Source organism: Phaenicophaeus curvirostris, chromosome 1 (genome assembly GCF_032191515.1).
Source record: "Phaenicophaeus curvirostris isolate KB17595 chromosome 1, BPBGC_Pcur_1.0, whole genome shotgun sequence".
NCBI classification, from domain to species: Eukaryota; Metazoa; Chordata; class Aves; order Cuculiformes; family Cuculidae; genus Phaenicophaeus; species Phaenicophaeus curvirostris.
In genome coordinates this window covers 83,713,234-83,740,337 of record NC_091392.1, presented here as the reverse complement: position 1 = coordinate 83,740,337, position 27,104 = coordinate 83,713,234, and the positions used below count along the sequence as shown (strand labels likewise).

Here is a 27,104-nt window from a genome sequence, read left to right as displayed (position 1 = left end):
ACCTGTGAAATGCAAGAGTCAATTCAGACAGCTTCTGCTAGCCTATCCTAAGAATCTACAAAACACTCCGACCGTTCGACCCAACCCTGGTGACTAAATGCAGAGAAAAAGGCTTTTCCACAGGTGCAGAGCACAGAGGGCAAAACTCCTCGCTTTCCAGAGGCAGAGATGTGCTACCCTGACGCCCGCCCACATGGTCGCTCAGGACTCACAGCAGGAAGATGTTCGTGCAGTGGTCTGGTGCAGGGTGAAGGAACACACGTCACAGGGGGAGGGTGCTCACAGCAGCACCTTCAAGGAGCCTTTTATACCAATTTATTTCTATACAGGGTGGCTTAAAAAAAAAAAAGCCCCTATTAGTTGTTCATATAGAAGTCTGGGATTCTATAGGCTTTAGGTGGATGATTGATTTTAAATCCCAACAACACATGCTTTCTCCCTTGCCTTCTCATTCTCTTCCGAGTCAGCCTCCATGATGCAAAGAAACTAACAAGTGATGCACAAGACTAGCTGTCATGTGGACCAGTTAAAAAAAAAAAAAAAAAAGAAAGGAGAATTGAAGACGAAGAGAAAGGGAAAAACAAACAAAGATTGAAAGTAAAAATTCGCCAGGATAATGCGTTTTATAAACACAGAGATAGAAACAGTTACAGCAAGGACAGAGCGGGCTAGGGGTGGGAATAGATATTTATATATATATATATATAAATTCAAGGGGCCTTCAGTTTATTCTTGTTGGCTCCCCCTTCTCATTAGATTGGTCTCTCTCTGGGGATCTTCATCCCCTTCTCTCCACTGTCCACCTTTTGGGGATTCTCTCCCATGACCAGGGTCCAGAAGAGGCCACCACTGCCATGTGAGTCCAGCCCGTCTTGGCAAGAGGGAGCCTGGGAGAGTACTCTGATGGGAGGCGAGCAGGAGAAGCTAACATTTCCCTGCCTCCTGCCTGCTCCTTGAAAAGACTGGTCTATTCCTCGTCCTCCTCCTTCCCTTTCGGAAACTGGGGGTAGGACAGGCATGTGAGAGTCAGAACTGCTGTCGTTCCCGCTTTTCAGGAAAGGGAGTAGAGAGAAGGGTGATGATAATTTTGGCAGTCTCTTACCCTCCCTCCAGTTGCTTTTTGGTTTGTTGTTGATGCCTGCAGGCTTTTTTGAGGAGGTTGGGGGGGAAGCAGGAGGGAGAGGAGGAGGATTACAAGCTGCTAGGACATCATCCACAACGGGCAGGAAAAGCAATGAGCAGGAACTCACATTCCTACAGGGCCTTGGCCATCACACTGCTCAGACAGCTGGGAGAGAGGCAGCAGCCAATTCAGACCGACTCCTCTCTATTGCTCTCCACCAGGGGAAGAGAAAGTGTGCAATACTCCACAGCCCTCGGGCAGTGTAGGCACCTGTGCGGCCCAGAGAACACGCCTCACCCCTCCCCTCTGCCACTGGTCTCGCCTTCCACTGGGGAGAAGGAGGTTTCTCCCATCCAGTCCTTGGGGCAGGACGAGCGACCCCTCCTCCCTTTCACAAGCAGGAGGGGCAGGAATGGGTATTTATCTCTTAGACACTCAAGGAAATCCTCAGAGAACCCCATCCAGCTGTGAACCCTGCCACATTCTTCTGTGGCCTGCTGAGAACTTGTGTCCAAGCCCCTGTACGTACAAGGACTGTCTCTCCATCCCATCCACCACACATGTCTCAACACGTAACCCCCCCCCTTCATACTCATCCTACAGTGAGAGAAGGTAAAATGGGGGCCTTTCTTTGGGTTTCAAAGGAGGGGCTCTTGCGTGAGGAATTCATATCCCAGCACAGGAAGGGGCTCTTGCACAAGGAAGCATCCTCCTACCAGGCAGGCTGTTGCACAGAAGGAGCACCCCCTTGAGACAGGCTGTTGTTCAAGGGGCTGCCATGAACAGGGTTACACGGCCAGAAGAGGCTGTTGCAGGAGGAGAGGCCGGAGACTGTTGCACGAGGAGGGCCGCTGCACAAGCAGTGCCCCTGGGCGCAGGCTATGCACAAGAGGCTTTCTGCTCCCTGGGTTGAGGTCTCTCTAGGAGCTGGAGAGGTGCTCCACTTGGATGGCGCTGGTGCTGACAGTGAGGCAGATGTCCTTGTGATGCTCTGAAGTCTTGTAAGGAGTCAGGTCAAAGGAGCACTGGGGGGGTGGGTTGGGTTGGTTAGTGTCTCCAGAAGGGCCCCCTGCTGCCCCCCCGCCCTGCGGCTGGAAGTGCTGCTGCTGCTGCTGAGAGGCCTGGGCTTGTGCCTGAACCACCTGCTGCTGTGGGTCAGGGATGTTATGTTTCCGCATGTGCTTCATCAGGTACGTCTCCTGCAACAGGAAGAACGGCGTGAGAGGAGGGGACGATGTTCACAAAAGCCAAAGCTAACGGGGAAGGACACAACAGCTCAGGGGGCTGCTCTTGTTGGACCTAAAGGAGCTAATCCCTTGGAAGTGGGTCCACTTCTGCTTCTCCCCGGGGCAGCAAACACTCACCGAGGTGTAGGCCCGGCTGCAGATGGAGCAGGTGTAGACCTTGGCGTGTTTCACCGTGTGTGTAGCCAGGTGTACCTCCAATGAGGCCGCATCCGTGTACGCACGGTGGCAGTTGTGGCACTTGAAAGGTTTGTCTTTGTTGTGCTGCCGTCTGTGGGACTGTGGGGGGTGAGAATGACATGAAGGGAAGGAAGCAAGTATTAATACTGGAGGTTTTCCCTCTGACACCTGCTTCCAGCCAGGCTCCACACTCCCCAGGCCCCTGTCTGCTCAGGGAGGTATGCCTGGCTCCTACCATAAGGGACAGACCTCCCTCCAGCCCACTGGTTCTTCCCTATAGAGGCCCTTTTTTCTCAGGCACAGTATGTACTTGAAGAGCAGTCTCCAAACTCTCCAAAAACCCCATTTAAGTCTCCATACAATGCTTTATCTCTTTTCCCCTTCTCTCCTCTACTGCCCCATTATACATTTGCTCCCCGCATCCACCACTGCCCTTAAGGGCAGGATCTGCTTTAACAGCTCACAAGCATTTAAAACTCTTTGCCATTTGGCCTATCCTACCGTTCCCCTCCTCCAAGACACTACAACGGAACACACCATCTCTGCTTCCCTAAATCCCTCCTCTTATGCCCTCCATTTCATAGTAAAACAAACAAAAGTCCCTATTCAGATAGCCAGACTTTATTCTGTGTATGACATCTAGCAAAACTCTTGCTCCAGCTAAGTTTGAAAACTGCAGAACAGATGGGAGGAACTTGACCAAGGTCTCACTGCTTTCAAGTTTACAGCTCTACAGGATGTGATTGTTTACATGACTTCTTTGAGTTGCTAGTGCCCCCAAAGCCAGGAATCTCTTGCCAGCCCAGGGCTTTAACAGCTTTTCTGCATTCTTTCCTCCCAGCTGCTCTAATTTCTCTATCTCCTCCACCACAGGTAAGTGGTCTCTCCTCCCCACTTGACAACCACCCTTACCACCCCCACTGCTGAGCAGGACAAGCCCAGCCCCTTACCTGCAGGTTGGAAAGCTGGGTGAAAGCCTTTTCACACCCAGGGTGAGCGCATTTGTAGGGTCGGTCCCCGGTGTGGATACTGTTTGAGGAGGAAGAGCACAAATGGGAGGCAGTGAGCAGGCAAGCAGGGTGGACTGCCAGGGCCTGATGCTGTGATCAAATCTCACAGCCACTCAAGAGAGCATGGAAGGGGATGATGTTGCCTCCAGATGGTGTTCTATCTGGGCAAAGAGAGCTCTACCCAGCTCTTGTGTCCAGGTAGAAGTCAGAGAAGATAAGCATTGAATCAGATTTCAGAGAGTGACCAGGACTGAGGAGCAAGAGCTTATGAATGCCCTGCCAGCTTGGCACGCGGGCCACCTGAAAATGGGTTGGGAAGAGTTCTGGAGGACCAGGCTCCCTGCTCCATGCTCAGGAGTCCCATATGACCAAGTTTGTTTTCTTGCTTCTGCAGTACTAAGAAAACAGCTCCACTCCTTCTCAGGATAGACACTCTCCAACACTTCTCCCTTTACATTATCAGGCTGAGATCACCTACAGTGTTCATCTGTCCCTGTCCCCCTGCAATGCCAGGAGAAGCTTCCACACACTCAGTCCAACCCCCGTGGTGCCAGGCTGGGATCCCCTACGGCCAATGCCTCTCTCTCTATCGCTCTCTCTCTCTGTGCCCCCCACGGTGCAAGACCAAGGATCCCCAGGGACAGCATGTGCCCACCTCAGCCCTGACGTGGTCAGTGTCTCCTGCGCAGCCTCCACTCCGTCCACTCTGGGGGGGTCACCTCCTTCTGTGGGTGCAGCCGGCCGCATCCCCCGCCCGCCCCCCGCATGCTTGGCGCGCGTGCTCCACAGGTGCATGCCGGCAGCGCGGGGGGGCCAGGGCCAGGCCCCCAGCCTCCTCTGGCCCTTACCGTGTGTGCTGCTGCAGGTGGGAGAGCTGGCGGAAGGCCTTCTGGCAGTAGCGGCAGGTGTAGGGCTTGGCCCCCGAGTGGATGCGGAGGTGCTGGGCCAGGTAGGATGTGTTGGCGAAGCTCTTGGAGCAGTGAGGACACTTGTGCGGCTTGACAATCGCCGTGTGGAGCTTGGAGTGGATCCTGCCGAAGAGGAGGAGGAGCAGCAGCAGTTGGACACGACCGCCATCTGGCTAGTGCTGATGGAATGAGGGCACAAAGGGGGTGGGACAGCACCATGCTATCTGCTACACAGAGGAACTCCAAACACAGCAGGAGCTCGCTTGGTCTTAAACTGTGCTCCTCTTGGGTTCAAGAGACCATGGTCTGTCTGCACCGGGGGAGGATCCAGAGAGAGGAACTATAGAGTTCAGACTGAGGGGCACTGGCAGAGCTGTGTGTGGGAAGCCTGCGGCTGAAATAGCAGGGGGCCCTCAAGCCCGGACTGAGACGTTTGGCAGAACTATGCTAGGGTAACAGGGAACACTTCTCCTACGCCCACTTTGCTCTCACTCTGACATAACCAGTCCTACCTTCTGTCAGAAAGCATCGCTCCATTGCAGACACCCCTCAGGGTGAGCAGTGCTAACCTCTGCACACACCCAGCCCCTCACAACAAGTGACAAGTCTCATATGTCAGATACCACCACTACTGCCGGTTTGTCAAGTATGAGGTATGACCAGCCTGTGGAAAACAGCGAGGCGTCCCCAGGCAGTTGCCCACTGAGGGTGCTCACAGCATGCTGGGATGACGGCAACATGCAGTGCGGAGGGTGCCCAGCCTCCTCTGGCCCTTACCGTGTGTGCTGCTGCAGGTGGGAGAGCTGGCGGAAGGCCTTCTGGCAGTAGCTGCACGTGTAGGGCTTGGCCCCTGAGTGGATGCGAATGTGCTGGGCCAGGTAGGAGCTGTTGGCGAAGCTCTTGGAGCAGTGAGGACACTTGTGTGGCTTTGTCTCCGTATGGGACTTGGAGTGGATCTGCATCTCCGACTTGGAGTAGAAGGTCAGCGAACACATCCGGCACCTAGGACCGGGGCGAGGGGAAGAGACAGTGTCACACGGGGGCAAGCCCCAATTTCTATCAGCTCTAACTGGGATGGGGTCTTCCACTATGAGTGACCAAGGGATGTTTTCTCACTATGTGGCTCTGGGGAGGTTTCACGCGGGACACTGTGCTCAGCTGCGAGTGCTCCAGCCCCAGGGGGACAAACTTAAGCTAGGAACTCGCAAAAGAGACCAAACAATACCTTGTAGCCAAACAAATAAAGGTCTTGGAAGAGTTAAAGAGGTTAATTTATTAGGCTTACAAGGGAGACAGGGCAGTCCTTTGAAACTTTTCCAACAGCAATACGAAGGGGGCAGGAATAATAATTCCCAGACAAAAAACCACTTTGTTCATCTATGATTTATTTCAGTTAAAAAGGCTGGAAAACCTGGAAATCCCAGGTTAAGGTTCATCTTCATAATAAAGTTAATTCCATGCACTGCAAAGTCTGCAAAAGCAGTTATGACCAACTCATTTAACTCTGCTCCCATTTTTGGAGAAGACACTCAAGTATTTAGAATACAAACTGCTGAAAATAACAACAGTGCTGCTTTCCTAGCAGGGTCTCACAAAGACGCTCTGCATCTCAAGTGTGGTATTTCACTGGTCTAATGGGCTTTCATCATTTTTACCTTAATGATGTGATGCAAAATGTTTTGTTTAGGAGTTTGGACCCATCTGTTCCCATAATGATCAGAAATGTATTTGGTAACACACAGACTCTTTGAACAGGAAGCAGCAGTTGGCATCTATCTGCTATGGATGCTGCTGTTAAAAACTGTTCCTCCATCGTGACACCAGGCTGTTAAGAGAAGCTTGCACTGTTATACAATTCAGGATGGTAAAAAGCTTTTTTGTGGTTGACAATTTGACAGATATAGAGGTGGCATCTGATTTTCTTGATTTTTTTTTTTTAAATGTCTGCCAACCAAGGGGCGGAGTTAAGGTTTCTCTGAACTTATGTTTTTCCATCTGCAGACTTCTCAATTAAACAAGACAAAATTGAACCTGCAATTGGAACTTCCAGGGTCACATTTGAGAGAGAAAATGCTAGGCAGAAGAAATCCATTTAACATGAGTACAACCTTCACAGCAGGTTGACTTATGTTTTTGTCTGGGAATTTCCTTAACTTTTACAAGTGTTTACAGACCTGCTCAGTGACAAAACTCTGCAGGTATTACAAGCCACAGAGATTTGAGCCTGCTCTTCCTTATATCCATCTCCTCCCAGGAGGATACTTCATTGCATCTACTACTGTGACTACTGATGTTGGAGCCAGGAGCTTTATGGAGTGTGCAGTCTGATTAGCATATGTAATGTAGGCAATATTTATCCAGCACCTACCTTAACTTCCACAGGCCCTTCCAAGCCACAGCGTGATTTTAAGCCGTTTAATTGGAAGCAATGCCTCCCTAGCAAGCGTTCCACCACACACCTGCCATAATGTTTTTCCCTCCCCGCCTTCCTTCTCTTACATTCATTATCATCTCTAACAGTTGTTTCCTACCTTCATCTTTCTCTTAATCCACTTTAATTGCAGACCTTAACAGAACATGCAAACTAATCACATCCTTACATAAATCCCGCCTCATACACATAACGATCCCTTCTGGAATCAACAAACAGAAGCAATTTGGCTGTTTATCCCAAGCTCTATTAGAGATAGGAGGAGTAAAAAGGAACATCAGATTCATCTTTTTTTAAAAAGCAGCTCTTGGTTTATAAACCCAGCTATATCCAAATACTTGTGCAATTTGTTCCAGACTTTCTGAAACATTTCCAGCTAGACCTGAATACAGCATACGCATTTTGCACTTATCAAGTCACACCTACAGGATGAGGATTCTATCTTTGAAAGCAGCAATGCTAGAAAGAACTTTGAGGTGAATACTGAACTAAATAATATCTCAGTTGCCAAGTCCAGTTTCCAGCTAATTCAAGTGATTATGACAATCTCATGCATGGCTTCAATCAAGCAACTCGTCAGCAGGTGCTTACTTCCATTACCTTTAGTTAAACTCTGTTGCACAATATCAGGCCTCTGCTAAGGAACCATTCAATTGAGAACAAGCTCTCAGTGCAATGCTGTGCTAATATGGCTTACTAAACCAAAGGGAAATAGTGGGAATAATTTTTGTAAACAGGTGCAACTGTTCTTGCAACAGCACATCTAATTCTTAAGTCCATGTAGTCAACGATTACTGAAACACTCAGACAAGTTCAGCAAACTTAAAGAATGACGGCATGTGGAAAATCAGCTTCACAGGAGAGATTCACTGAGCTCAGTCTACCTAAGTTTGGAGAAAAGCTTAAAAGACAGCTTGGTCAATACCTGTAAAAACTGATGTAGGGAGAGTTAATATCAGTTACTGGGGGCTTGTTTATGAGCAAAGAAAGGTAGAATAAGAAACAGTAACTGACAGTAGTAGTCAAAAAAAATCTAGAAGGAAATGGGATCTTTCCAATCATGAGAATAACGCAACTTTGGAACAACGCTGGGAGGCTACAGAATGGTCTCAATCACTTGGCCCCTACAATCTTAAGGAGGGTGGCTGAGGGAACTGTGGTTGTTTAGCCTGGAGGAGGAGGCTGAGGGGAGACCTTATCGCTCTCTACAACTGCCTGAAAGGAGGTTGTAGGGAGGAGGGTGTTGGTCTCTTTTCCCAAATCATAGGTGATAGGACAAGAGGGAACAGCCTTAAGCTGCGTCATGTTATGTTTAGATTGGACATTAGGAAAAATTTCTTCACAGAAAAGGTTATCAAGCACTGGCACAGGCTAACCAGGGAGGTGGTTGAGTCCCCATTCCTGGACATATTTAATAGGCGGGTGGATAAAGTGCTTACGGATATGATTTAGTAGTAGACCGGTATAGTTGGATTTGATGATCTTAGAGGTATTTTCCAACCTAATGATTCTATGATACAATCAGCATGTTGAGAATACAGCTCCTGTTCTGGAATTAATTATTTCTAAAAGTTTTCCTCTAGTTTAAATACAACGATGGGCACTAATCTCTTCTGTGCCATATACATGACTGCATTTTAAGCAATTTATTCCGTTTTGAAAAATTGAGGAACTTTGTCATCAAGTCTAAGTAGTCTCATAGACTAAATCTGTAGTGCCATAAAGCTGTCTATGTCATTTTCCTTCACTTATTTGCTTTGTCATGTATCTGCCTTCAGGTCAGAAATTCCCTAGAATAAACTATAATAAAGAAAAACAGACTTAACATCCTTTTCCAATTTCAAAATAAAATTATTAAAAAGTTATTTCAAAACTCTCCTGCACTTGCATTAAAAAAAGAAGATAAATCTGACCGTTAGCATAAACACTCTTTCACAGAATTATACAGCAGTTTGGGTTGGAAGGGACCTTAAAGATCATCCAGCTCCAACCCACTTGCCATGGGCAGGGACACCTCCCAGTATATCAGACTGCACAGGACCCCATCCAACCTGGCCTTGAACACCACCAGGGACGAGGCAGCCACAACTTCCCAGGGCAACCTGTACCAGTGTCTCACAACTCTCATGGTGAAGAAATTCCTCCTTATGCCTAGTCTAAATCTGCCCCTCTCCAGTTTATAGGCATTGCCCCTAGTCCTATCACTCCAAGCCTTTGTAAACAGTCCCTCTCCAGCTTTTCCTGTAGGCCCTTCAGGTACTGGAAGGTACCTCAGAGCCTTCTCTTCTCCAGGCTGAACAACAAGCTGGACACGCTTCTTTTGGTGCAGCCCAGAATAACGTTGGCCTTCTGGGCTGCGAGCTCACATTGCCAGCTCATGTCGAGCCTTTCATCAACTGGCACCCCCAAGTCCTTCTCTTCAGGGCTGTTCCCAATCACACTATCCCCCATCCTGTCCTGAAACAGAGGATTGCCCCGACCCAGGCGTAGGACCTTGCACTTGGCCTATTTGAACCTCATGAGGTTCTCAGGCTCACTTCTCCAGCCTGTCCAAGTCCCTCTGGATGATATCCCATCCTTCCACTGTGGCAACTGCACCACTCAGCTTGGAGTCATCTGCAAACTTTCCCCAAAAAACAAACGACTCTTCTCTGAATTCAGCAAACAACATTTAAAAAGAAAGTCTTGCAAGGACTCATTTTCCTACCATCTAATCAGCACCAGCCCTGAGAGGGCAAGAATGTGATGTAGCATTAAGAAATTCATGAGCCTCATAACTTAACAAAAGCCCCAGAATACAGCAGAAAGCTGCATGTCAGAGTTTCCTATTGTGCGCTATCAGGCATTTTCAAGGGAACAAATGATCCATTTAATTAAGGGCTTCACATTCTGCCTCAGACAACATCAAATATTAAAGGGGAAGATGCAATCAGCCCTCTAGTGGGCAAATATGGATTAAAAAGAAATGTTTTATCTCCATGGGTAATGAGAACATCAAATCTGACACTAGCAGCGTTTCAGTATTCTATTTCAGTGAAATTCTCCTCGCTTTTGAGAGGAAAAAGTTGGGAGCGCTCGTTGCTAAGCAAAACACTATATAAAATAATTGATTTTTTTTCCTCTTTTTAATATCCATTTTTCATCTTTTCTCCTCATTGTACTTCTAAACCACAATTACTTCCACTGTATTCTTTCTGGGAGCAAATAACAGAAATGACTGCAGCATTCCCATTGATGATGTGATGCAACATCCCTACAGCTGCTTGTTACGGCTCTGCAAATTTAGAGAGCCTAGGAGAACACAGTCATAATAACACAGAGGTGTACCTCTCCATATAAATAGTTAACAGCTAATTTAGTACCCGATCATATGCCAGAGATCAAAAGTAACCCCTTTCAGTGTTTATAATTCTTTCTTTCTACAGGGAATCTACAGGGAAATAAAGAGAAACATTAAGAGAATATTCACGTTAGACAGAAACACCCTCGAAAATCATGAAATACCAATAAAAGGTGGATGTACAATTCTAATTATGTTCCCATATGAAAGTCATCATGATGAGTCACGAACAAAACGATGCTTATAGCAATAAGACTACAACTCTGGCACACAGTGGCATATTTTTTTTCACTTTACATAGAATGTTCTCCCTCATTCATGCCTCAGACACTGTTATGATATAAAAGCCATCTGAAATACCAGCTCATAGTAAAATTTGCCTAACAGGGATTAATAGCATTTTTCAATCAAGTGCTCAATTAATCAGTATCACAGTTGTGAAAACTATATAAGCTTTTATATGTCTTTGAGAATTCAAACTCCAAGTATCTGTTGAGATTAACCCCAGAAGTTAATTGAACCCTTGCTCCTTCTGTCAGGCTACAAATGCCAGTTAGACCACAAATTAATAAAAAAATAATCAAAAATGTCTGAAGTTAAAACTGAATGATAAGAATAAGCTTAGGCTGCCAGAGCCATGCACTCACTTCAGCAAGGACAGAGATGAAATGCCTTTGCAATGCAGGGTTAATGAAGTAACTAATGCAAGCATAGCATGATAATGGATGCACAGGTCACAATAATCTCTAATTTAACCCTCACGTTTCCCTTTTTTTTTAAAAAAAAAAAAGCTGAATTTAAATTTTCTTGCTAATATTTTGTAAGAATCAGGGGAAAGGAGCTGGAACACTGAAGATGCAAATCCAGAAAACTCAGATAAGACCTAAATAAAATCAGCCAGTATGAAAATGCCAAGTGAAAACATATGAACTGTACCTTTGCTTCGGCACTTCTACACCCAGCATCAACTCCTATTCAAAAGTAACCATTACATTTCCATTTACCAGTTTACACTACCAGCATACATACTATCAAATCTATTAGCTATGCTCAGAGATCTTAGTCAAATAATTACTGCAGTTCTTCAGTCACACAATGGCTTGATAAGGCTACATAAAATCATACTCTCCTGGCAAGGCAGCAAGTCTCTGTAAATGTTCTCATCACACAGCATTTTTCTAGTTCTCAGGTTTCTGGGAGTATTCCTACATTTTATTCATTTTTCTAAATGATCTTTTAAAACCACCAGACCTAGAATTTTGTGGTATTTCAGTATGCTTCACAAGTTGCCTGACTTCTTTTCAATGAGTCCAGCATTTATGCTTTCAAGAGTTGCATTTACCCTCTTCTGACACAGCCTCACACTGGGAGCTCACATGATGTCACTTAATTCCTAAAAGTCTTTGTCACAGTCATTGCTTTCCAGGATATTGTTTCCCCATATTTCTTCTCTTTAGATAAAAGACATTCAGTACTATCCAATGGGACACTTCTGTTCGATTTTGCTTTCGACTGTGCCCAAACACCTCAGCCTCAGCCCCTGACCGCTAAAGAAGTCACACAAAGGGCTAAGTCGTGCATTGGGCTGTATTAAAATACATTTCCATGATCAGATCCAGTTTATCAATCACAGAAAACTTTCATATTATTTTAAGCTATCCACCAGCATTGCTTCTAACTGTAAATGATCACCCACGACTTTCTGTTGACCTCCAAATCATTGAACAACAGCAGGCCTAAGACCTTCTCTACCAACTTCTGAAATCAGTCACCATTAGCATAAAGATCAGCAAAACAATAAAACCTAACAAGGGGCTTCCTAGTGTATCGACAACATGCAAAAGCTAAAATTAAACAAACACAAAAGGCTGATGAGAAAGCACTGGCAAATTCAGAAATGCCACAATTAAGGTCATCTATGTCACCATAATTTGGGTCCGCAATGCAGGTGTTTTCCGATACAGCCTTATTGACAGTTCCCACAGAACTGCATCTTTATTATGTTGCAGACAGATACTCAACAAGCAAGTGCTCAGTTTTTTCATCACCCTGTATACAGCCTCAAGCTTCGTCAACCACAGGCAATTTCAACTTCATGAAGCAGAATCAGTCATCTGTTTTACCCACTATAGAAGTATCAGTGCTCCATAATAACTCACAGAATCACAGAATCACCAGGTTGGAAAAGACCTCTGAGACTACTGAGTCCAACCATACCTATCTGCCACTATGTCCTAAAGTATCTCATCTATCTGCCTTTTAAATACCTCTAGGGATGGTGACTCAACCATCTCTCAGGGCAGCCTGATGACCCTTCAGGTAAAAAATTTTTTCCTCATGTACAATTCGAACCTCCCTTGGTGCAGCTTGAGGCCATTCCCCCTTGTCATAGAATCACTAGGTTGGAAAGGACCCACAGGATCATCGAGTCCAACCATTCCTATCAAACAATAAACCATGACCCTCAGCACCTCATCCACCTGTGCCTTAAACACCTCCAGGGAAGGTGACTCAACCATCTCCCCGGGCAGCCTCTGCCAGTGCCCAATGACCCTTTCTGTGAAAAATTTATTCCTGATGTCAAGCCCGAACCTTCCCTGGTGGAGCTTGAGGCCATTCCCTCTTGTCTTGTCCCCTGTCACTTGGGAGAAGAGGCACCTCCCTCCTCTCCGCAACTTCCTTTCAGGTAGTTGTAGAGAGCAATGAGGTCTCCCCTCAGCCTCCTCTTCTCCAGGCTAAACAACTCTCTCAGCTGCTCCTCGTAAGACTTTTTCATCCATCCCTCCCTCTCTCTACAATGTCCCAGCTTTATTTTTTCTAAGGGAGGGAAGTGACAAAAGACAGAGGAGTGAAATACAGTAAGGCAGATGTACCCTCTAATTCGAAGTGTCTAAACTGTTACCTGTGACTACTTCTTTAAAGGAAAAATCATACTATACACGTTCCAAGCACAGCTCCTATGGATTTCTATGCTACAGTTATGTGATGCAATGCTTGTGCAAAGCAATAGAGGGTCTGACACATAGCAGAGGACTACTCAATGATACTTAAGAGGAGATTACGGTTTTGGGAACACAAAATGTTAATTATTTCAGGATAACTGGCTGTGGCCACTTTTAGCCGGCGGCAAATGCAAATCCACTGAAGACTAGATCTAACTCATATTTGCACATGCTTCGAGGCAAGATTATCCACAGGCCTGAACCACATGGCTGTAGGATACCACAGCAAATCCGCAGCAGAGGCAAGCATCGCCTACAGTTCTTCAGAGTAACAGTCAGCTTCCTTCCCCAAATTGTCCTTCTCAGTTCTGCAACCCCACATCAATATCTTAATTTTATTTTTTTTTTAAACCATTCCTTTCAGGTTCTCCAAGTAAATATGCTGGACTCTGACAGGCCATCGCGTACACAATAACTATAATCACATAATCAAGGATGGTATCAAAGTGCATTGACTCTATAGGGCCAAATTAAGGTGTGATAGATAAGACGCGCAACAGTTTCGAAATTCTCTCTCCCCAGTTGAAACCGTAACCACCCCTCTCATTCCCTCGCACACACTCATTTCATTGATATGAAAGTAACAAATGCTAGAGTTAAAACTCATGACAGCAGAATCTTTACTGTTAATTCCTTCTGCTTGGCACTGTGATGAACCCAGAGCACACTTGCACACATATAGTTACAAAATTTCAGCAAAAGGGAGAGAACCTAAAATAACACCACATTTTACCTTATTATATCCTAAGACATGGTGGTCAGTCCTAATTCTGACATTTTCTAACCTCTAAGCATGGCATTCACATACAATGCAGAACTTAAGTCTACAAACTGTATATGTATAAATGGATCTGCCTGTACACCTGTCCTCCTTAGAGTTCTGAGATCGCCAATTTCTACTAAATCTATAAAAGGAGTGAAGATTTTGAAAGTCAATACAAGTCTCAAAAATATGCAGTTTGAGAAAGAAGAGACTCTCTCGGAACCTCCTGCTGAAAGGAAGGCTAGTAAGTTCACCCTTGATTAGGCATCAGAGAATCCACACAAGAGAGAGCTGCTGGAAACCAGGCTTCATTAGTTCCACTGCTCACGGAACTACTTGTTAAAAAAAGCCAACAGAAATTCCAACATGTGGCATCATGCCGACATCCACGTTGGTCACTAGCAGTCTTAAGATCCACTGCACAGACCTCTGCCACTGCAGCCCCAGGATGATAAACGACAGCAATAGTAGTTTGTCACCTTATTCTGGCCTTGAAGGGGGAGGAGGTTCTTTGCTAGAGGAGATCACACTCTTGTGCTGACATGAGAAGCATGGCAAAATTTAGAAATACTTGGTTTAACATTTCTAGGCTTTGGAGGGAATGTGGTCAAACAATCTGCCTGACAACTAAACTTCATTTCCCCTTTGCCCTTAGCCTTCTAACCTGATGCAACGCCGCTTCTTCTGCACCAAGACTCCAGCCCAAGCTCCTACATTCCCTGGCCTGTTTATCCTCTACTGAAGCAGCTCTTCCTTATTTCATTCCCTCAATTATCTAACATTTACGATTCTAGAATATTTTAGGTTGGAAAACACCTTTAAGATCATTGTGTCCAACCCTTAACATCGTGCGGCCAATCTACCACTAAACCATGTGCCTCTCCTCTCCCCCTTGTTTCTGTTTCCACATCCCACCTGCTTGTCTCCATCCTGTTCTGCTAAGTCTAGGTATCTCCTCATTTTCCAGCCCCTAGCAGATCTGATTCATTCTTCCTTCCCTCAGTCTTGGCCCTTCACAGCTTGTCTCTGTGTCATCCCTCTCTTGGAAATAGACTTCCCATCACATCCTCTGCTAAATTCCCTATTTTGCAGGCTCTTGTCTTTTTCTCCTTTTTGACTCCCATCTCCACTTTACCAAGTGTACAGACTTCCTGGACACAACCAGCTCCAGGTCCTGCCCATTCTTGACTCTATTACATTCAAACCAAGCAGTGTCTTCTCACACCTTGCCTTTGCGCTCATCAGAGGGGGAGGCTATGGTCAACACTGGGCACAAAAGACTCCCTTCTGAAGCAGTATCCCAGGGCTCAGTGCTGGGTCCAGCCCTGTTCAATGTCTTTATCAATGACCTGGATGAAGGCATCGAGTGCACCCTTAGCAAGTTTGCAGACGACACTAAGCTGGGTGGAAGTGTCGATCTGCTGGAGGATAGGGAGGCTCTGCAAAGCGATCTGAACAGGCTGGACCGCTGGGCTGAGACCAATGGGATGAGGTTTAACAAGGCCAAATGCCGGGTCCTGCACTTGGGGCACAACAACCCTATGCAGTGCTACAGACTCGGAGAAGTCTGTCTAGAAAGCTGCCTGGAGGAGAGGAACCTGGGGGTGTTGGTTGACAGCGACTGAACATGAGCCAGCAGTGTGCCCAGGTGGCCAAGAAGGCCAATGGCATCTTGGCTTGTATCAGAAACGGTGTGACCAGCAGGTCCAGGGAGGTTCTTCTCCCTCTGTACTCGGCACTGGTGAGACCGCTCCTCAAGTACTGTGTTCAGTTCTGGGCCCCTCACCACAAGAAGGATGTTGAGGCTCTGGAGCGAGTCCAGAGAAGAGCAATGAGGGGCTGGTGAGGGGGCTGGAGAACAAGTCTTGTGAGGAACAGCTGAGAGAGCTGGGGTTGTTTAGCCTGGAGAAGAGGAGGCTGAGGGGAGACCTCATTGCTCTCTACAACTACCTGAAAGGAGGTTGTGGAGAGGAGGGTGCTGGCCTCTTCTCCCAAGTGACAGGGGACAGGACAAGAGGGAATGGCCTCAAGCTCCGCCAGGGGAGGTTTAGGCTGGACATTAGGAAAAAATTTTTCACAGAAAGGGTCATTGGGCACTGGAACAGGCTGCCCAGGGAGGTGGTTGAGTCACCTTCCCTGGAGGTGTTTAAGGCACAGGTGGATGAGGTGCTAAGGGGCATGGTTTAGTGTTTGATAGGAATGGTTGGACTCGATGATCCGGTGGGTCTCTTCCAACCTGGTTATTCTATGATTCTATGATTCAGAAGGAACAGTTATGACTGAAAGAAAAGCATGCTTGGCGCTTCAGTGCTAGTCTAGAAGATGCATATTGCTGCAGAGTACATGTATAGCCCAGCCTCATATAGAAACTGAGAGAGGTTAGAGTGCATTTATCTACTCTGTGGAGATAAGACAGTCTGGTCAGTGCCTGCAAGGCTATGTAAGCCTCAGGAAATATCAAAGAGGATATAATCTTCACATATTTCAGCTACCAAACTATAGAGCATTTCAGAGCACATTTAATGGAACTGTTTTCCAAGCTTACAATTTGATCAAATTTGACCGTATTTTCACATATATATGTGGCCACAGCTGCCAGATTTCAAACATATTCAAAACAATGGGAAGTTCATCAAACAGCACTGCAGAAAAAGAAGGCTTAAAATGAAACACGTCTATGAACATGCCCACCTGCTGCATTCAGACCACTGACTCCCCTTGTGTCCCTAATTTCCACACTAAAGCAGGCCTCTATCCATCTTCTTCACCCTCTACAGCTCAACTCTGCTTCTTGTTAAGCCTTCTGTGCTTTTTTTCCACCCTGGACTCACCTCAGAAGCTTCCTGTGTCCTTCAGCTGCTTACAGTCTCCCAGACCCAACCCCTCTGCTGTTCCCATGACCTAGTGAAAGTAGAAACTCAGAACCAGCAGTGGGGAACAGACAGCTTGTTGGTTACAGTATGGTGGCAGAGGCCCTTCTCAAGCCCACACCTCTCCTGTTGGTGTCCTAGGCTCCAAAGCACAACTCACAAAACTGTTCCAGACTACAAATTGATATCTGTCCTAGCCTTTACAAACTTAATAGCGCAAGCATGCAATGCCTATAAAGAACTCTCTTCTGCTTACAAAAAAGAAAATACTTAGAGAACTGTTTGTTAGAGAGGGAGAACTGATCACTTGGTCCGGATAGGCTGAACCACTTCATCAGTCTTGTCCACTAATCACATCACACCACACCGCAGACTTCAAGCAGTGTACAGGCACGGGCTCTGAAACAGTACTAAGAAACACTACGACTGTCTCCAGGACCTATGCTTACTCTCTCCTCGTCAGTACCTTTCAAAGCACTGAGAAGAAACCATGTTCCTCACACTGCCTGCATCTTATTAGAAAGTCTCTTGATGTCATACCATTATCCATGGAAAAAAAGTAAACTCTACAAAAATGTCAGGGAAGATTAATGAAGATTAATGAAGAGCTGACAATGAATCCAGACAAGACTGAAGTGACATTACTCATGTAGGAAAATGCTTCAGAAGCCTGGGTTAGATGTTGTCCCCTGCAGGTGTAAGCATTCTTCTAAGAGCACAAAGCAAAGTGTCAAGGATTCTGCCAGACTAATCCTAAGGCTAGATGTCCAAGATCTGCAAGGATCGTCATCATTAGGAAAAGCCTCATACCTTTCCTTACACAGAAAAACCTAGCCACAAAGATTCTTGCATCACTTTCACAGCAGGCTACTAATTCACTTCTAGAGATGATACAGCAGCAAATCAGCTGCCATTTGCTGGAGCAGGAATCTCTACTTTCAGCAGAGAATGGGATGAGGTGCAATACAAGTATGACCTTTGCGCTCCAATTCCTTCCAAGTTTTCCTTGCAATGCTGCCCATTCAAGCCTTACCATCCCCACCAATATACTAGGTATCAGGAATTATGGAAATCAGCCATCTGCCCAAGCGCTCAGGACAACAGACCTCATAGAGCTCAAAAAGCAATTTAAAACAAAACAAAAAAATAATTAAACTTAAGAAAATAATCCCAGGCTTTAGGAATTAGGTGCCAACAAAAAAAAAGTCATAATGATCAACACAATACAACTCCTTTTGGGCATCTGACTAGACTGTCCTCAGTGTGTCACCATCAGAATCAGTGAAATCATACAAACGTAGACGTATGAATACCACAAGCAACTCCTCCTCCAGCCTCAGAAGGGAGCAGGAGTAGGTGAACCTCACCCACAGCCTTGATTTAGCTAGGATATATCTGCATACCGCAGTAATGGGAACTACCCAAATCATCCTCTAGAATGCAGAAGGAACCCAGGGGTCCTCAAAGTTTAAACTTGCGAGTCTATTCACATGCCTGTTATGGAGAAACAATTTTACTGTTTTTCACAATGATTTTCTCTCTCACAGCTCCAAGAGAAGATAGCATTTTCCTTTGTTATATCAAAAATTATTTTTAGTTCCAAATTTTCAGGTGGAAAGCATCACCCAAAGAGGAGATTCTAAGGAAGGCAGAAGTACTCCTTGGTGGTCTTTGATAAATCTCAACTTAGCTACCTTGCACCTTAGCACTGCTCAGAGGGAGGCCTGCTTGGGAAAAGGCAGAGGAATCACACTCAGATTAAACATGAAGACAGGAAATCTTCCTGATTACACGCTCCTACATATAAACTCATTCACTTTTTTCCTGCAAAGTCTTTTTCATAGGCTGTTACGCAGACTCTGCATGTTCATAAAGTTTCTGCTGAGTCACTCCACCTGGTCTTGGACATTTTTTTCCAAACTTACAAGTAAACAAGGAGCTATAATTAAAGCCTTGGTTCAGCTTTAATTCTAGTGTTCACTGCCAATTGTGTCCCCTGTAAATACATATTTAACAACCTAATTAGCAACCCAGACTGTAAGCAGCTTGAGTAGTGTGGAATTGTGGCTAAGGCCCAAAATAAATGGTGGGATTACAAATAGCAAGCTACCTAACACTCCCACCCCTCTTCACCATATGCAGATTTTCAAAGTGGAAGAATCAGGACACTGGGTAAGAGAATAAAAAGGCTGATCCAAGCTCTGGTTTTGTACCCTTTTAACTGTATTGACTTAAAAATGTAAGCAGTTTTTAAATGCGATAGTTAAAAGTGAAACAGTGCCTAGGGTGGATGCACTGCATCTGTGTACATGTGTTCATACTGTCATGACTTAATTCCTGAAACATAACTTCCAAAATAAAAAAGTCTAAGGTGGTTGAAGGGAAGCTGTTGGAGATGGGCTTATGGGCACGTAGTAGGAAGTGACACAATCTAGGCACAACCTCCTATTTCTGTTTCCATCTGGCTGCTACTTGGCTCCTTATTCATTTCAAGCATCCCTCAGGAACATCTCTCACTAAATCACCCGTACGTGTTCCTGCTTCACAACTCACACAGACCATCACACTTCCTCCCTAGCACTAACTCACTCTGTCCAGTTCCCACTTTCTTTAAAACATCCCTGTTCCTTATACTCCAGTTTAAATATTCCCTCCTAGTTAACCTTGTCCTTTCCCAGCACTCACTTGTAAACAGAAGCCACATTCCTACAAGCTTAGAAATCCAACCTCAGGGCTCAGAACTCTCCCCCATTCTTATCTGATACCTTTAGGGCTCAGAAACACCCTTATAGCTAATTCAGAAATACACTTTTTTTCTGTTTTGTTTGGAATGCTGAAATAGGAGGAGATAACCAGGGGCAACGCGCACAGAGACAAGACAGTATGACCACACTTCACTTCGTGCCCTGTGTTCCCCCAGTTTGTAGTCTTTACACTGGACAGACTGGAGTCCTAATTCAAAGGCACCCAGGTACACTAAGGGTCTCACTGACACCAGAAGTGCTGCAGCTGCACCACACTGTACTGGATTCAGGAGTACACCAGTCATACTGCCCAGTATCAAGGATATGGCTCAGCAACCCGTAACATCCTGCTCATTAACTAACCCAATAACATTAACATCTGTATTTTCAGGAAATCAAGGCTGTCCACTAAGGAGGAGATCCCTAGTTTTGGGTCAACCCACCAGCTTGCAAACACTCCTGGTCAGATAGAAAACTCAACTCTTTCTACAGCTGAAAAATTCTCTACAGGGAAAATGCAGAGATTGCTTCTTCACCATGAAACCCTCTGAAGGGTTAAATACACCCCATCCCCATGCAATGTTACAGTCAAAGTTTAACCCCGCTCCCCACCTGTATGTCTTGCCATCCTTGTGCTGGTCCTCATCGTCCTCATTTGTCAGCACAAAGGGGTCACTCATCTCTGGCAGCCCCGACTCCTGCAATCGTTTCTTCTTCCGGCCCCGGGGTGGTTTGGGGGCAACTCCCCCACCCCCTCCACCCCCACCACTTTCAGAGAGGGTGGTTGTCCCTTTCTTGGATAGGTCAGGAACAACCTGGAGGGCTGCCTGGGAGCCAGGGGGTAGTGCAGAGACAATCATGGGAGCCGAGATGGGAAAGGTTTGGGCAGAGGAAGCTGTGGTCACCAAGGAACCTGACGGGGAAGTTATCACCAGACCAGGACCTGTAAAGAAAGAAAGATGGAGGAAGTCACTTATTACATCTCTAATTACATCCAATCTCCTAATCCCACAGAAGCACCTACTTTTGACTACAACGCAAACTAAACAGTACCCTACACATTCCTCATCTACACTGCTGGAAGCCAAACTTCCATAAAGAAGGTGGATGTATGGAGTGCCTAGAGATTCCCAGTGAAACCTTGCCAAGGCAATCTACACCATCAGCAAGGCTAGGAACAATCTGCAGCCCAAAAAGGATTCTCCGGGATCCCTCATCTCCCCCATCCCAGAGTCTTATTGACGAAGTCTTTGAAGTCCCCTACCTGCTGTCATGAGCCCAGCAGACTGCACTGGTACCACGGTGATGTTCTGAGTCACAGGGGCTTGGCTGTGTGGTGTCAGCTGCTCTGGCTTGGTGTCCGAGTCCATGGAGATACCAGTAGGAAGGGCCACAGAGGTGGGGACTGTCAGCAAGGCAGGGTAGTGGGGGGGAGCCAGGCTGCAGCCCTTCTCTGTGGGTAAGAGCTGCTCCTTCATCTTGTTAATAAACATGGTGTTCTCAATCTAAACGGGTGAGAAGAGCAGCTTTTAGAATACCCTGGCACAGCTTCTCTCAGCAGTTGGCTGAGCAAGAAATGCAACAGAAACACTTATGCACGGATTTCTTAAGAAGCAAGATCAGCATAATAGGATGGGATACAAAGATCTTACCTGTCCCGAGACGGTGGGCACTGCTGGCCAGAAGTACGGAGAGGAGTTGAAATGAGATTCTTCCATCCTAGCTGGGCACAGGGGGGAAGAGGAATGGGGAAGGGAAGAGGAATGGAGGAGAAGGAAGACAGACAGACATGCACATAAAAAAAACATTAAACCCAAAGAGAGTCTAACATGGAACTGACTCAGTCTAACACTGTGACAGTTCCTTAATCTCCCCTTTCTCACTTAAGCAACTTCTTCCCACTTTTGAGCTATCTGCCCGAATCCAAAAATTATTTTCAGAGGGAAGAGGCATTTGCTGTTCCCACAGGCTTGGGTCCACCTCATAAGCATCTTGTCTGGTAGTCCTCCACGCAAAAGACAGACTGTCTATCAACCCAGAACACCTCCAAAATTCCCCAATTATCATCCACCCAAGTATATGGCATAAATGATGAAGTATGTGTATCTGCAACCAGGCAAATACAGCTGAAAAAAAATTTTCACTGTCACAGACAGTCTGACCCCATAAGCAGTGACAATTTTGGACCCTGCCTGTCCCTCCACCCCAGCCCAACGCTAAGGACCCAAATGCAGCAAGGGGACATTAGCACTGTGTTACACAGGAAGGAAGACAGGCAGAGAGAGGGAAACAGACTTGCCCAAGATAATAGACAGCTACAGCAGACCAAGAAATCAAACTTAGGACTCCTAACTTCCTGCTGCCCACTGCTCTGACCACCCACTCTCTGGAGAAACCTGGAAGTATCACTCAATATTCCTGACAGACAAGATCCTCTGCTGTCATCCAATGAGACCAGGCAGCAGAAAATAACCTAGCCGCACTGCTCCTGAGATACCCTATTTTGAGATGAGATTATGTCATGATTCCCTATCACCCATTTCATTCCCGCTTTTGGGACAAGATTCTATAGGGCTCTGTCCCCAGTCAAGTGCCCACTGCTCCACCTCAAATCTCCATGCAGCTGGAGGACCAGTGAGACATCAAAAGTTAGCCCTCTGAAGACAGAGGAGTAATCTCTTTAGGAACACCCAGATGAAGAAGCCCTTTCAATTCTAATCCTTTCATTCCTCCGTGTAAAAGCATTAGTGGACAAAGTTTGTTACACTTGTGAAACTAAATAAATTCACAAAAGAAAATTTTCTGAAGCAGAAGATACGCCTATTCCTGAACAAATATGGCAAAACTAGTAGATGCAATAAAAACTATGCTCAGAGAACATCTGGCAGGGGAAGCTGCTTAGAGAACACAAGCACCGTAGGTTTCTCATGCAGCTACCTGCAAATTGTGCCACTCTAGTTCCTGTCATGATGTGGCAGTAGTCTAATTAATAAGTATCATTTCTGAAGGACCCATCTCAATCATCAGATAAGCTGATGTGCCCCAAGTACCATGAAACACTTTTCAGAAGTATACTAAGGCAGAATAAATACACATGGAATTACTGCCTGTGAGCCAAAACGCAAAGATAATTTTCCTCTATATACTGAAGCAGTTATTTAAATGAACCAAATTACCTAATGATTTTGTTTTGATGAATTGCTTGTGCAGCAGCAAAGGCAAGTATTCCTGCCTCAGTTACTCACTCCAAATCAACCAATAAACACACTTAAGGGTGAATTTTTTACCTTGACTTGGTGGTATGCAGCCGGCATGCAGTCAGACTGCGAGCTGCCTAACTGAATTACTCTGGATTTACATCGCTGTGATTCAATCAGAGTCTGATGGGGCAAGACTCTTACTTTCCTTCCTCTGCTTTCTTTCCTGAGCCAAATTAAGTACACTGACCACAGCAAGGCCCTACCTATGTAACGTTTAATTATATGACTTTTTTCTGCCACTGGATGGATACACATGAAGATACAACGCATTCCTGGCAACTGAGCACCATCTGAATCAAGAGGGAGTTTTTGTCTGGAATGTCAAGTTTGGGGTTTTGGGGGGTTTTGTTTGTTTCTGGTTTTAAAATAACTAAGCCCTTATTTGCTTACTTTCCACATTAAAAACATCAAAGTGAACCCGATTACGTAAAAACATAAAGTCTCTCATAACCATCAGTTCCTTTTTCAAGTAAACTTTGTAAATGTCCAAGACTCCTTCAGATTCAACTGCAAACTTCAGGAGTTAAACAGAAACATGCCAATTTAAACAAAAATCTCTCCACAGTTTTCTTATTTGAAAAGTACAAGGAATGAAAGGCAACTCCACCTCCATATTCTAAAATCCAGACTAGCGTGAGTGAGGGCACTCAGTGGCTGCCTGTCTCCAGAACTTCACAGAGCACCTAAGTTTTGCTTGCTCAGTTTACAAAGCGTGCAAGTCAAAATAAAGCTCTTATTGATTCTCAAAAGATAACTACACTGTTTTTGTTAAACTCTCTTAGAATCCACCTCCCCATCCATAAATCTTCATGCTTCTGTGGATATCAGGCCTCAAAACTTTTAGCTTGAAAGGCTGAATTGTGATGATGTTATAAGAATGTGAAGGAAAAGGAGAAATAGTGTAAGAGTTGAAGCTTTCATGCAATCTCACCAGCAAGCCACTATTCCAAAGGGAGAAAACAAAGATAAGATTCCTCCACCAAACTCCTGCCCTAATACCCACCACTGACCCTCCCCGAACCCACTTTTAGGCTAAAGGACATTTTGAAAACATGCACCCCTATTCACAGCCCCCACTTTAATGCTGCTCACACTTACTTTACCAGAACTCTGCACGCAACCCTTCCAATCGCTCTATAACTACCAGACATGGGCTGGAGCGTCAACCCTGTACCGCAGCACGTTCCCACTGCGGTGCCTTCATCATCCCAGCTTCCACAAACAGGCCAGAGATGGGACCTTCTTCCTATTCACCAGTCTAGCATTAGACAGATGTCAACGTACCCTCCTGATATAAACCAAAAACACCTTCTATGTACACACCACAAACATACATACACCAAATAAACAACCAAGTGAACCAGAGAACTCACAAGGGACAAAGAATCTGGAGTTTAGATCTCAAAGTACGTCACAGAATCACATACTTAACGTGCTGGACTTATACTTCTTTGCAGGTAATCACTTTAATCACAGACATATACATAAAAGCACGTACAAGTATACAGTGAGGTAGAGACTGTGTTTCTGGAAGGCATAATCAAGGTTGGATATGCAGGTATTTAGAGGTTATCTTTTAATACAGTTTTCTTTATTCTCCAGATACCTAGCTTTTATTTTCCATTTGGTGTAGAGTTTTCAGTTGACAAAAGGCTCTGAATACAACACTCAGAAATTATTTACAATGTTGTTTTATGTCTGCCCAAGAACTTTGGTCAATAACAGGGCATTTTTCAGCTTAACTACTGCAAAATACTAAGGATGCTGAAAGCCATGCAGGCTGACAGATCAAATGCAAAAATGCTTCCATGAAGCTCATAAACACCAAAAAAGCTCAAGGGCTGCTATGTCTTTAGAACAAGCACATCTGGACACACATCAGGAACACCCCAAAACATGCCAGACAGAGTCCTGAATCCCAAACCTGCACACCAGAGCTAGAAAACTTTGGTGCCCTCCCACAACACATGCACAGCGTCCCGCCAAATGATTGAACCTCTGCTGGAACAGGATCCTGGCAGGGGTTGCACCCTGCACCTTAGCTCCCTCCAGGCAATCAGTTCCCTCTCCCGCCCTGCAAGTGACTTTGCATTTGGACAATGCCCTCGGCCACACGGTGTGAACGCTGGGGTTTTCCTACGCAGGGGCAAGAGCTGGACTCGATGACCTTTGCAGGTCCCTTCCAACTCAGGACGTTCTACGAATCTAGGATGACTACGAGCCCCCGACCCTCGACCCGCCCCGTCCCGGCGGTGCGGCCAGAGGCAGCCCCGGGGCAGGGGTCCCTCCCGCAGCTCCGGGAGCTCCTTACCCCTCTCACTCTCCCTCCTCTTGCATGTCTCCTCCTTCCAGAGCCGGCTCTGCAAACAAACCGCCAGGGTTTACGGGGCTGCCCGCGACACCGCAAAATACCGGGGGGGGACACCCCGGACCCGCCGGCCACGTCCAGACCGAGGGGGGGAGGGGGGCACGGGGGACACCGGACCCGCCTGCCCCCGCGCACACGGCGGGCGGGGCGCGGTGGGACGACACCGGGGCGGGGGAGGGTGGGGGTGGCGAGCAGGCAGGCAGGCAGACAGACAAGCAGACAGACGGACAGACAGACAGCCCCCCCCCCCCCTCCGTTTCCGCTTCCGGATCGCCGCGGCCCCAGAAGCCCCGCTGCCGTCCCCCATCCTCCCCTCCCACTCCCGCACAGCCGCCCCCCGGCGGGTTACCGGGTACCCGCCCCCGCTCCCCTCAGCGGCGACCCCGACCGCGGCTCCTGCTCCGGCGGCGGCAGCGGCCTCCTCACCGGAAAGAGGGGCGGCAGAGTCGCTTCCGGATCGAGGGGGCGGAGCCTCGGATCAACTCTTCCGGGGGCGCCGACCGGGGCGGAACGGCGTCATCGGCGCCTCCGCTTCGAGAACCGAGCGGTGGCAGCGGCGGCTGCCGGTGCTGGGACCGGTTCCGCCCCTCTCCCCTTCCTCCTCCTCCTCCCGCCGCCTCCAGCAGCCGCCGTGGCCGAGGCGCCCCCAGCACCACCGCGCGCGCGCGCGCGCGCGCCCTTACCGGAAGTGCGGGGGTGCCGGCAGCTTGAAGGAAGGGCGGAAGTGGCGGCTGGGCCGCGGCGTGGGGGGCGCGCGCGCCCGCCCGGCCTGCGAGAGCCGCTTCCGGCTGGGGCGCTCTCTCTGTCCTCCCCCTCCCTCTCATCCCCCCCCCACCCTAGGCGGGGTGACGCGCGCGGCGCGAGGGCAGGCGCGTCGCCCCCCCCCCGCATCAATATGCACGAGGGCTCATGAATAATGAACGAGGCGGCGCGCCCGGAGCCTTCGCCCCGATGTGCCCGTAGGGAGGGCTCGGTCACAAGCGGTGTCCCCAGGGCTCAGTGCTGGGTCCAGCCCTGTTCAATGTCTTTATCAATGACCTGGATGAAGGCATCGAGTGCACCCTTAGCAAGTTTGCAGATGACACTAAGCTGGGAGGAAGTGTTGATCTGCGGGAGGGTAGGGAGGCTCTGCAAAGAGATCTGAACAGGCTGGACCGCTGGGCTGAGTCCAATGGCATGAGGTTTAACAAGGCCAAATGCCGGGTCCTGCACTTGGGGCACAACAACCCTGTGCAGTGCTACAGACTAGGAGAAGTCTGTCTAGAAAGCTGCCTGGAGGAGAGGGACCTGGGGGTGTTGGTTGACAGCGACTGAACATGAGCCAGCAGTGTGCCCAGGTGGCCAAGAAGGCCAATGGCATCTTGGCTTGTATCAGAAACGGTGTGACCAGCAGGTCCAGGGAGGTTCTTCTCCCTCTGTACTCGGCACTGGTGAGACCGCACCTCGAATCCTGTGTTCAGTTCTGGGCCCCTCACCACAAGAAGGATGTTGAGGCTCTGGAGTGAGTCCAGAGAAGAGCAACAAAGCTGGTGAAGGGACTGGAGAACAAGTCTTACAAGGAGCGGCTGAGAGAGCTGGGGTTGTTTAGCCTGGAGAAGAGGAGGCTGAGGGGAGACCTCATTGCTCTCTATAACTACCTGAAATGAGGTTGTGGAGAGGAGGGTGCTGGCCTCTTCTCCCAGGTGACAGGGGACAGGACAAGAGGGAATGGCCTCAAGCTGCGCCATGGAAGGTTCAGACTAGATATCAGAAAGAAATTTTCCATGGAAAGGGTCATTGGGCACTGGCAGAGGCTGCCCAGGGAGGTGATTGAGTCACCTTCCCTGGAGGTGTTTAAAAGACGGGTAGACAAGGTGCTCAG

General features: G+C 47.2%; 1 protein-coding gene across 9 annotated transcripts; it reads right to left on the bottom strand.

Moving 5' to 3' along the window:
• Nucleotides 1-300: 300 nt before the first annotated feature.
• ZNF384 (zinc finger protein 384) lies at nucleotides 301-25,684 on the bottom strand. 9 transcript variants are annotated; one of them, XM_069865909.1, is made up of 11 exons: nucleotides 25,187-25,318; nucleotides 24,249-24,402; nucleotides 23,974-24,163; nucleotides 21,268-21,334; nucleotides 20,880-21,120; nucleotides 20,228-20,558; nucleotides 5,243-5,467; nucleotides 4,406-4,588; nucleotides 3,498-3,576; nucleotides 2,488-2,646; nucleotides 301-2,322 (listed from the first exon to the last, which is right to left on the bottom strand). In XM_069865909.1, the coding sequence occupies exons 3-11, from the start codon at nucleotides 24,024-24,026 to the stop codon at nucleotides 2,044-2,046; spliced, it is 1,617 nt and encodes a 538-aa protein (XP_069722010.1). In that variant the 5' UTR covers nucleotides 24,027-24,163; nucleotides 24,249-24,402; nucleotides 25,187-25,318; the 3' UTR covers nucleotides 301-2,043. The 9 variants fall into 9 exon arrangements, with proteins under 9 accessions (XP_069722010.1, XP_069722020.1, XP_069722067.1 ...); XM_069865919.1 differs by lacking the exon at nucleotides 24,249-24,402; XM_069865966.1 differs by lacking the exon at nucleotides 23,974-24,163 and having other exon boundaries at nucleotides 21,268-21,338; nucleotides 24,249-24,339; nucleotides 25,187-25,316.
• Nucleotides 25,685-27,104: the final 1,420 nt, after the last annotated feature.